The 11,753-nt window shown below is 39.7% G+C and overlaps 2 protein-coding genes and 1 non-coding gene across 4 annotated transcripts; all 3 read right to left on the bottom strand.

Moving 5' to 3' along the window:
- Positions 1 to 445: 445 nt before the first annotated feature.
- Positions 446 to 584, bottom strand: LOC121053710. Its single transcript, XR_005811254.1, has one exon. It is a non-coding gene; the product is annotated as a small nucleolar RNA Z247 (small nucleolar RNA).
- Positions 585 to 3,550: 2,966 nt separating this feature from the next.
- LOC102718988 (40S ribosomal protein S15a-1) lies at positions 3,551 to 5,636 on the bottom strand. The gene is made up of 4 exons (XM_006647237.2): positions 5,545 to 5,636; positions 4,291 to 4,428; positions 4,001 to 4,161; positions 3,551 to 3,882 (listed from the first exon to the last, which is right to left on the bottom strand). The coding sequence occupies exons 2-4, from the start codon at positions 4,421 to 4,423 to the stop codon at positions 3,784 to 3,786; spliced, it is 393 nt and encodes a 130-aa protein (XP_006647300.1). The 5' UTR covers positions 4,424 to 4,428; positions 5,545 to 5,636; the 3' UTR covers positions 3,551 to 3,783.
- Positions 5,637 to 6,262: 626 nt separating this feature from the next.
- Positions 6,263 to 10,819, bottom strand: LOC102710763. Of its 2 annotated transcripts, none has more exons than XM_015833106.2 (5): positions 10,334 to 10,819; positions 8,360 to 8,520; positions 7,994 to 8,027; positions 7,266 to 7,368; positions 6,263 to 6,850 (listed from the first exon to the last, which is right to left on the bottom strand). In XM_015833106.2, exons 1-5 carry the CDS (start codon positions 10,619 to 10,621, stop codon positions 6,585 to 6,587), a joined length of 852 nt encoding a protein of 283 aa, XP_015688592.2. In that variant the 5' UTR covers positions 10,622 to 10,819; the 3' UTR covers positions 6,263 to 6,584. The 2 variants fall into 2 exon arrangements, with proteins under 2 accessions (XP_015688592.2, XP_040377032.1); XM_040521098.1 differs by having other exon boundaries at positions 7,994 to 8,024.
- Positions 10,820 to 11,753: the final 934 nt, after the last annotated feature.

Here is an 11,753-nt window from a genome sequence, read left to right as displayed (position 1 = left end):
ATATGCGCTATATCCATACCTTCGCCACTAGCTGTATGAATCCGATCAGTGCCTTGATACTTCTCTTTGGTTGTGAGCTTGTCAAGTTGACTTGTGATATGATCGGTTGCACCAGTATCCACATACCAGTGGCTATCCGTACCATATGCATAAGTCGCTGCACCACCAAGCTTTTCATCAGGAACATAAGTTTCATCAAAGCGATGCCAGCATTCAGAGGCTACATGCCCTCTTTTGTGACACACTTGGCAGGTGGGGCGATTATCACCGCGACCTCCTTCATTGTTGCCACGACCTGAGTTGTTGCCGTGACCACCAGTGCGGCCACCGCCATGGTCGCCGCGTCCTCGCTGCATGCCGCTGCGACCGCCACCGCGAGGCAGATTGTTGCGGTTGACGGCGTTGGTGGAAGCTGACATATATGCTTGACGAAGCCGAATTTTGTTCTCAAAATTCAGGATATGTGAATACATCTCAGTCACTGTGACAAGTTCAGCTTGGGCGACGAGAGCTTCGACGACCGGATCAAAATCTGCATCAAGACCATTAATAATATATGCAATAAGATCATCTTGATCAATTGGCTTGCCTGCTGCAGCGAGTTCATCTGCAATTGATCTTATCTTGGCCACATATTCTATGATTGTCATGGCGCCTTTCTGCGTGGAGGTGAGTGCCAGCCGCATGTTGATGAGGCCAGCACGTGATTTGGATGCGAACATGTCGCTGATGGTCTTCCATGCCTGTGTTGCTGTTGCTGCGCCGGCAACCTGAGACAGGATCTCCCTCGACAGCGAAGAGAACAGGAAGCCAAGGACCTGTTGGTCAGTGGCAAACCATTCATTTGCTGCCGGGTTTGGGATCTTGATTGTCTTCTCTTTTTCTTCCTCCTTCATTTCTTCTTTTTGCTCTATCTCGGCAGGTGGTGGTGTCGCCTTGCTGGAGATGAATCCTTCCAGTCTCGCGCCTCGCAAGGCTGTGAGAACTTGTGCAGACCAGAATGCATAATTTTACTTGGTTAGCTTTTCAGAGATCTGGATGCCAACCAAAGAGTTTGTGGCTGCCATGGAGGAGGATGAACTAGCCATCTCAATCTAATCTAGAATTAAGCTAGCTCTGATACCATGTGAAGCGTGGAACGTCTGCGGTGAGACGGCTGCGTGTTAATTTTCCAAGCCTAATACGGCTGAGATAGTACAAGCATATATATATGGTTGATTACGATGGTTAGGCTGCACCTAATACACAAGAGATATAATCTTCTATCTATAGCCCAACAAACTTCTCTCAACCATATATGGTTACAACGTATTTTGTGTATATCTAACAGTTCCTACCTTCTAGATAAGCCGCACTGAGTCAACATTGTCTGTGCCGAGCCATGGCGTGGAGACGAAGGACCTCCGCGGCTTCAAGAATTGCACAGAGTAAAACGATTGAATTATTTTAATAAGTTTTAAGACTGGTCAATTTCTGTAACTACTTCCAAAAATGGGTCACATAGCGTAAATTTTGGCGGTATTGCTTTGCATGTTGCTGAAGGTTGGCCTGCCAGGACGTGCACCGGTGTTCTTCTTCTTCTTTTTTTTGTCTGGAAAGGCACGACGTAGGATGTGGTGTCCTTTTTGTAGAATGAGAAAAATATATGGTTGGTCCTTAAACTTGGCAGTGGATGTCATCTAGGTCCATAAACTTAAAAATTACACATCTAGATCTTTAAACTTGGAAGTGGATGTCATTTAGGTTCTTAAACATTTAAATTGTACATCTAGGTCCTTAAAGTTGAGAGTGGATGTCACTTAGGTCCGTAAACTTGAAAATTGCACATCTAAATCTACCATCTTGGTTTAACGACTACTGCATGTCAGGCAAACGTGTTTTTAAGACACGTTCGAAAGTAGGGCTTTAACATCAACTCTTTTTTCAACCGCACCTAAAAACTTATCTTATAATGACGTGTAAAGGTAAAATCAGTTATGATTTCTTCATTAATACAACTAAATAATTTGTTATTACCATCCATCCCTTTTTATCCGACCCATACACTAAAATTTCCATCAATAAATATGAAGAGTCGACTCGAATTCGTTATCATGCATAATAACGGTTTTTCTTTTCTCTCTTTTCTTTATACCATCATATTTATTTGCATATCAATATAGAGTCTGCTTATAATTGTATTTGTACGTGCCCTTATATTATTTATCATCAAAGTCCATTTCCTACTAACAGAATGGTTTAAGGGGGATTTCCAAATGGACTTATCCCTAATTTTTGTATTGTACTAGTGTATACATTTATTTCACTTATCTTTACTACTTTAGAAGTCGTCCATCCTTCCTCCTCTCCGTCGTGCTCCCGCAAAAAAAAAAAAAAAAACCGCACACATGCTCTAAATAACTACTAAGCTTTAACAAAAGGGTTCTAGAGTATTTTTTTTGTCTGTTGACCGTTTTCTAGTGTATAACAAGAGGATTCACGAGCATAAAATACGTATTTTGAAACTAGTAAGCTTTAACAAGAGGGTTCATGAGCATAAAATACGTATTTTGAAACTAGTAAGCTTTAACAAGAGGGTTCATGAGCATAAAATACGTATTTTGTTTATCAGCCGTTTTCTAGAATTTTCTTTATATTTTATGAACTGTTTCATTTTTAATATTTAAAGTAAACCAAAATTATTTCCAGATTTGAATTTTTTTGGCCACCTTTTCCCAGGACATTTAACTTTTGGTCACCCGCTGTCTATAATATATAGGCCCTCATGTATTTATGATATAGGAGCCAGTGACAAATATATTAACATTATTTCTAATAATCGTAAAAAGTTAATTATTCCCATTTTCCCACTCGGGGTGACCAAACAAAGTTGTTACGCTAGTGTTGTTTGGCCACGCCAGTTAGATTGATGTAGCAGAAGAATGTTGCTACATCCACTTGTGCCCAAACAGCACTGTTACGCCAAGGAAAATATCTACATAAGCAAGCAACGGATTGACCGCACATAGCATTGTTTGACCACATCAATTAGAATAATGCAGTAGACATGTTATTTGGCCGAAAGATTTAGGTTTTAAAATATGTCTAGAAGCTGTTTAGTTTTTCTTAAAAAAATAAAAAAGGTTCATAAAATAATAAAAATCATGTTTCCTGTCCTGAATAAATAAGGACTGTATACACGGTAAATTGATCTTAGGGCTTTCAATTTTACGTTCAGGCTTACCAATTAAGCCCAAATAAAAAAACAATTGCGCACTGGCCTAATTCACTTCTAGCAAGGTAGCCCACAACTATTCCATGTTCCAACATCCATATTTCACATGAAGCAAGCGACAAAGCTGACCACACTATCACAGTAACTGCCCAGCATGCAACATGCTGCAAGCTAGAATCGCCATATGATTGTAGATTTACAAGCATACAACTTCAACAAAAGCCTCCTGTACAGCTAAAATGGATTACTGAACTATGTAGAAAAGCAGTATCCCAAGTAAGCAAGTGGTGCTGCTAGACCCATCAGAGGAAACGAGGCAAACGAGACCATATTAGCTTCCAGGAATTTTCAGTAATAACTCAAGACATAAAAAAAAGTCATGTTGCATCCAAGGAGCAATACAGCAGCTTACTTAAGTCACAAAAAGAAAGCACAAGGCATTAAAGGGCAATTCAGACATCGCAGATCATCTTAACAAGGTTTTGACTCGACTGCTAATAAAATGCTCTTCCACTAACACTCACTGGGAGAATCCATCTACTGTATACGAAAACCCCGTAGAGTCTCTTTCAGTAGAAGAAACCAAGGACCTTCCCACCAACGTTCTTTCTGCGAGCCTCCTCATGGTCCATAATGCCAGCTGAAGTAGTCAGGACAATGTACCCGAACTGCAGTGCAGAAGGTAATAAAACTTTAGTAACATTTCATAGAAATATGAAATAAGTGAAGCTGAAGCTAAGTGATGATTCTAGATAAGTTATAGTTTTTTTCCGATGTACTACAAACCTGTCTAGAGGGAAGCAGCCTGGCAGTCCATGATTCAATCTCCTTGACGCCAACATCGAAGCGTGGACTGATGACGCCACACTTGTTGAGGCGCCCATTAAGTTCAACAACAATCTTGCCAGAGCGGTGGTCATCCACAAACTCGAATTCACCAATATATCCTAAATTGCAGATATACAATATGATTAATTATGGCAGCAATCAGCCCTATATCTTGACAAGTATTAACCATAGTTTTGCAGCTCATATTACAAGTAGTGATCATGCATGAAGACAGACAGAAGGCTTACCGTGCTTTTGCATCACAATGAGAAATTTGATGATAACTTTTGATGACGGTCGGATCATCACTTGTCGCTTCCCACGTTTCTCAGCATTGTACATTGTTTTCAGAGCATCATTGAGGACGCTGACTCTCACCATTTTGTCTGCAAAATATAAGTATCGTTGGGCTACAATGTGGTATCAAAAAACCACAAGCTTCAATCAAGACAGTATGAGTAAAACCATATCACATCTGTAACATAGCTCCAATTTGTAAACATTGAATAAATGACACACAAGCACTAGCTAACAAAGAGTAAAGAAACAGATAGGCTTCTATCCAAACTCAGCATATGATATGTTAATGTATATCACTAATACAGAGTTCAATTACAAACGTTATTAATGTAATTTGCACACAGACAGCAAATAGCATAATTTTTTAAATGACCTAAAGGATGCCAAACATCATTATATATGAAAATGCACCTCACTAAGAACTACAGATGAATGGATGATTTTCAATGTGTAATAATTCATTATATGTACAGAATGCATGTAATAAAGGATACATCAGATCACCACATATGAGAACGGTCTAAAAATGACACCCAAAGCATGAGAACGGTCTAAAAATGACACCCAAAGCATTATCATAGTTTTATCAAGTGAAGAAATTGCTGCATCACAGAAACAGTGCGACACTTCTCAATGGCATATCTAGTATTCTGAATCTAACAGAAAAGAAAAACATGTTCCGAAACAAGTCACGATGCGGCTACTTTGACAGTTAAAACGAAAAGGCCTGCTTTGCAACAAAACTACTCCACGGTGATCAATAATTAGCAAGGACATTACGTGCTCATGAAGATGATACAAATTTTGTGCCCCCGGGGACTCCAGGTAGTAAAAAAGAATCTGTTCAAATGTATGGCTCCCTATATTACAAATAAAGCCCTAGAAAAACAACAACATCCTAGTGGCTAGTCATACCAGATCGAAAGGACTCGAAATTGTCAATCCAGATCAAGAGCTAAACCGCAGTTCTATTTAGCCTAACAACACACGGTGACTGCGGCTCTACCCAACTACCAGCGATGGCATCCTCAACATCCCGGAACGATTACGGTGTAACCCGAGACCTCAAGAACAGCACAACCAGCGTAGATCAAAAACAGAATCGGGCCTCAGATCGGACGAAACGAACACTATCCACACGAAGAGAACTGGTGAACACGAGAATGCCTCGGCTGAGCATGGGGGTCAGGGGAAACTCGCACCTGGTTGCCGGAGACGGAGACGGAGACGGCTGCGGCGGCGCGGCGGCGGGTGTGGTCGTAGGGGAAGGAGGAAGCCCTAGGTCTCTAGGGTTTTGAGCGTGGGCGTGGTAGCTGCTCTTATAGTGGCATCGAGTGGATCTGGACCGTCCGATCGGATTGGATCGCTCGATCTAGGGCGTATAGTTTGTTGGTGGGCCGGGCTCTGTAGCTTCGTTTGGGCCTTTTTACAGATATGGAGAATTTGTACTACCAAACTGGATAAATCTTTATCCATATAGGTGACCGTGATACAGACTCAGATAATAGAGTTTTGATTTCAGAAAATAGAAAAATTTGAGATTTTTTGTCGAAAGGACTCTGGAAGGTTAGTAGCAAACTGGGTTACATATTTTAGCCACGTTCAGTTTGGTTCGTTCTGAGCTAAGTTATCTGCGCGCGTGCCACGTTCGTTTTGGTTTGTTTTGAGCTAAGTTATCTGCGCGCGTGAGACAAAGTAATAGATTAGTACATGATTAATTAATTGTTAATTATAAAAAAATTGAAATAGATTAATACGGTATTTTTAAAGCAGTTTTTCTTTAAAAAATACACCGTTTAGCAATTCGAGCAGCGCTGTGTGCGAAGAAAGGAGGGACAGCCGAACAGAAAATAGGGACAGCCGAACAGAAAATCAATCATGGGATCAGGCAGCATATATGGAGGACAATTTTCTTGCCACGGTGTAATTTCCTGCCTATTTTTTCACGTATGCTAATGGATTATGGATGAACTTGAGGGTAAATTTTGGACAGAGTTCCCTTACTGAAATGACCATCCTTCAAAGAAAATAAGAACGCGCTGGATCTGAATTTATTCAGATTGCCGTTGCACTTTGCTATTAGTTGTAGACATCCTGCATCGTCTTGACACATGATGAGAAGAAGCGTAAAAGGCAGTGATAAAACCTACTACAACACATTCTGTTTCCTCTTACATAGCTACAAAATCAGCTCCTTTGAGTAGTACAATTTGTCCACCTTGCACGCTGCAAGATCATATCCTTAGAAATCCTGATCATCAGACATCATATGATTTCTTGTGTCACGTTGGTTTCGGAAATTTGGATAGTTGTTATTTCTGATACTTGATTCATTTTGGAAATTCACATTGGGCCGGTTCCTGAAACTTGTATCACGTTGAAAACTTCGATTAGCTTCATTTCCAAAATCTGGGCCGTGTGAACCAAAATTGTCTTCCTTGTTTGCTGAGGCGTAGTTTGAATCATGCTGGTTCCTGAATCTGTTCTCCATGTTCATGGGAGCAAATGCTGCATCACAGGGAAATACAGATAAATGCACATAATTAAACATGGCACACAAAGACTGAACAAAAGTAACACAACGAACAAAAATTCATGTGAAAAATGTCTACCAGTGTAAAAACGGTTAGCTCAGTTGTGAAAAGGGGCGTGAAAAATGGGCAAAACATTTAACCATACATGTTTACTGTAAGAATAGTAGTATGATAGTATCAATGATTTTATGGATGGGTAGAGGTGGAGATGCATTTTTAGAAATGGAATTCCTGGTGTCGAACCCCAAGATCAGCAACTTGTCTCAGAAATCTATACTGAGTGAAAATGACTAATAATTCTTTCATCTACCTATACATTATCTGGGGTACAAATAACAATGGAAGACAAAAAGGGAAAAAAAAAACAGTATGAAGACACCAATGTTTACCTCGTTCCCTCATTCTTCTTTCTCTGTCATATTCAAACTTGTCACGAATTTGAGCAACTCTTTCCCATGTTTCACCATGCTTGCCTGCCCCAAAAACATTGTCCTGAAACAAAGACAGTGCTAACTTAGGATTTTATTGTGAAAATACAAGGTTGCGTAGGGTCATCATACCCATGAATATGTGGCTCAAATACTACTTAGACAATGCCACCAAAAGTTTTGAGTTAAGCAGCTGCGAAGACAAACTGAAATACTGCTGATGAGCTCTAAGGGCGTATCTCCAAAGCAGCTGAGTGCTGAATCTGATTGCCCATTATCATTACTCAGTAGTTTCCCCAGAAACTAAAAGGACACAGACTTTTGACTATAGTTAATGCGATGTGTTATAGAAAAATTTCATTAACTGAAGTTTGATACTAGGGTTGTTTATATGAGGTCAAATGGGTTTGCGGACCTGCATGGACATGCTATGAATATTTATTTTTTGTATTAGTTTCAGGGTGCAGTCTAAAAATGCATGTCACAGTTAAAAATGGCTTGGCAAAACCAGGTTGAACGCCCCTTAGCATAGCAAGGTTATGCATGGATCAGTAAGAATTCCCCTTCAGTACAGCCAGCTTAGGTACAAATTGTGTTTCCGTATGTAGCATAGCAAGATTGAAACATTTCAGGTAGGTTCATACATAAATGATATATATAAGATGCATAAAAAAATACATTGAGATTACCTTATTTGGTTCTGCATTGGGGCGCCTTTTTCTGCTGCAATTGAAAACAACAAATGAGATCATTCCAACAGATGACAAATATTACCAGCACTCTAGTCCATTAAAGGATAACTAGTTAAAATATTGCTAAACATTTATAAGCTGGAATAATCTGAGAACAAAAAAGATCAATCTCAGTTGCAATAACAGATAACAAAAAGGATAGATAATACAAGTACTAAAGAAGTGGAAAAAGTTTCAATCGTACCAAACTTTTATCAGAAGTTTGTAGTTATAATGAATTCATGTTTATTCTGAGAAAAAATTGACCAATTCAATAGCCCATAAACAAAGAAGACAAAAAAAGATACATTCAAAATTTGCTACCTGTAAGGCGAGAAGTCCATATCATCTTCTTCAGCAGAATCATAATTAGCATGATCTTCAGCAATCTTTTTTGAAAAACCTTCATCCCAATATAACCTTTCCCAATTCTCTCTAAGTTCTTGGTATAGTTCCATATAATTTTTGCACCAAGCTTCATGTTCCTGCAAATTTTGTGGTATTAAGTTCAGTCCCCTAATATGGAAGTCCATGCTGATATCTGAAATCCAACAAGAGCATGGAGCCTTTCTACACAAGGAATACTAAAAAGTACATTCTCTCATGATCTTTAAACATACCACTTTATAAATAGAGTATCAGCAGGGAAAGTTTTCTGTTCAGTTAATTATGCAGAGTTCCTGTACCATACTAAATAGTGAATTGTGCTCCTAACTACCGTTGACCACAAGGAACATTTAAAACAAAAGAATTTAAACAGTTTGTTCTAATTAACTGCACACTATGGGAAACTCAAAGAAGCTATGAAGGGACTGATAATGCATGGCTAAAACAGGCTATTGACATGAATGCTTTTGATAAAAACCATGCGTAACCAAATGAGGACAGGTAGGCATGCAATATGAAATACAACAAAACTCAGAACTTGATATTTCTTCAAGTCCAAAATGCTTACATTGGGAAATAAGGATTTTTCATGAATCCAAAAACATGAACTCCCTACAGTACATGGCCCTGTCTGGTTTATTCCAAGAAATGACAAACCTACCTAAGCTGTGGCATGACAGGTTTTTCATGGAATCTCATTTCCATATCAAAGCCTTCACAATTCACATAATTTGTATCTCTTCACCTCAAAAGACAAAACCAGAAAACTGTGGTTTGGTCTTTGGTGAGCAAAGTTTACGCACTAACTAAAGAATGAAATAATGGACCAACAGTGATATAAAGAGTACAGCATGCCTAAAATGTATTTGAAGAATCCGTATCTGCAATCCACAGGAAACAGCTAACAGTGGTTAGGTCTTACAGAATTAAATTAAGGATAGCCTCAGTTATTCACTGGCTTTCAGAGATGCAAGAATAACACATTTGATTCTTGTTTGCCTTTTTTTCCCTGAATACTCCCTCCGTCCAAAATATAAGGGCATTTAGAGATTAAATTTTGTCCAACAATATAAGAACATCTCCATGTACCTATTCATCTCAACCAATCACAACGATCCATTATTTAATTTTCTCACCTACTTTCACATCTCCACCAATAACAGCATCCATTCTAATAGCAGCTGAAAGTTGGCCGAAACTGTGAAACATACTGTATTTAGTTTTCAAGAGCAAGGTTGGAATAATCTTACTAACCATAAAAAGGAAAAGAATACAGTACAACAAGTTGAGTTGCTGCATAATTTCCATGGTTTTTAATAAAAACAGAATGGAGCCATACTATTGGAATTAACATCCCTTTTTGCCAATGGGCTCTGTGGCTTGCTACTGGCAGCACTGTCTCCATTCCATTCTATAACTAAGGCCGTGTTCGGCAAACCCCTACTGGTTAACTTATACCCCTCATTTTCCGTGTGCACGCTTCCCAAAATGTTAAATGGTGTATTTTTTTTGCGAAAATTTTCTATAGAAAAGTTGTTTTAAAAAATCATATTAATCTATTTTATATTTTTTTAATAATTAATAATTAATTAATCATGTACTAATCTATTACTATGTTTTCCGTGCCGGATAACTAAACCACCCCCTCCAATCTATCGAGCGCGGCCTAAGTTGCAGCTGCAATGGCATCTTGAGTTTCATTTCATGTTTCTCAAATTTTACCTATTCCATGATTCCAAATACCTGCTTACCAGCTTATTACCAAGGTGATTTATCCTACTTTCCATTGAAAACCAAGAAATGCACGAAGTCAATACAATCCTTCCAACAAAGGGTAATCGAGATGAAACGTACAACGACCTAGCGCGTGGATTGGGGGAGGACCAGAGCTAAGTAGCACAGGCAATTTACCGTGTCCTTGAGGACGAGGCGCGTGCGGCGCATGAACTGCTCGCGCATCTGCTTCCGACGGCGGTTGGGGAGGTTGTCGCGCGGGATGGCGAAGCGCTCGCGGTGCGGCACGCCGTCCCCGATCTCGTGCATCTCGCCGTCCACCGCCCACCAATCCGACTTCTTCGCACCCGCCGCCGCAGCAGCTGCCGCGGCGGGGGCAGGGCGCTGCGACCAGCCCGTCCCGCCGGCGACGAAGCCGCCACGCCGGTGCGCCCAACGCCGCTGCGCATAGACGCAGCGCAGCATCTATCCCTCCCTCGCGTTTGACACCCCTTGCAGCCCAGGGTTTTAGAGGGGAGGCCCTGTGTGGGAGACTACGGCTCCCCTCCCAGGCTCGCACTGCCGCTGCTGCCGCCGGCGCCTACCAAGAAACGGAACGCGAGACGAGTTCGCGCCAGCGCCGATGAGCAATATGCAGGGGAGCTGGCCGCCGCCGCCGGTGGTACTGGGTGTGGCGCCGCCGCCGAAGTTGCCGACCTCGAGAGTAAGGCCAGACGAGAACGTGGGTGGGCTCCGTTACAGCTCGTTTGAGTGGGCCTTAATCCCGGCCCATCCATGCGTACGGGCCTGGATTTCGGCCTATCCAAGTTTATATATATATATATATATATATATATATATATATATATATATATATATATATATATATATATATATTTATAATTAAAAAATTTTAACGTTAGTCAACATAGTGAGTTGATGCTTCCGCAATTGCCAGTGGATGGGTTCCCCTTCTTAATCCGTAGGGTCCTATTCATTAAACCCTGGTTACCTCCTTCCTACTACCTCCGTCCTGAAATAAGATCATTTTTCAGTTTTTTACTACAATACTTTAACTCTTCGTTTTATTTGAATTTTTTTACGATTAATATTTTTATTCTTACTAGATGCTAAAACATAAATAGTATTTTATATGTGACTAATCTTTTTAAGTTTTTTAATAAATTTTTCAAATAAGACGAATGGTCAAACATTGAACACAAAAAACGAAAAATGAAGTTATTATGGGACGGGGGTAATACCATCTTTCCTCGTCTCTTGAAAAATGTGTCACTCACCGTTGTAAGTTCAAGTGTCATTAATTTGATTTGGTGATTAATAATAAGTCTAATTGTGTAGGACTAATGTTTTTATGAGATTCTCTTTGTCTAGTCTCATTTGAATTCGGAAATGAAAATAATGAGAGATATATGTACTAAAATCATTGTGTTTTCATTTGATCTCTATGTGGATCAAAATATAGATTGAATTCTCTCATTGATCTTGATTGATTATGCACACTTTGAAATTGAGTTTATTCTATATTTTTGTTTCATATATAGTGTATGAGATATTTATCTTAAACTAGAATAATCTTTTATATCTCTATATAGTTTAT

Source organism: Oryza brachyantha, chromosome 2 (assembly GCF_000231095.2).
Source record: "Oryza brachyantha chromosome 2, ObraRS2, whole genome shotgun sequence".
NCBI classification, from domain to species: Eukaryota; Viridiplantae; Streptophyta; class Magnoliopsida; order Poales; family Poaceae; genus Oryza; species Oryza brachyantha.
This window is presented reverse-complemented; position numbering and strand designations above follow the sequence as displayed.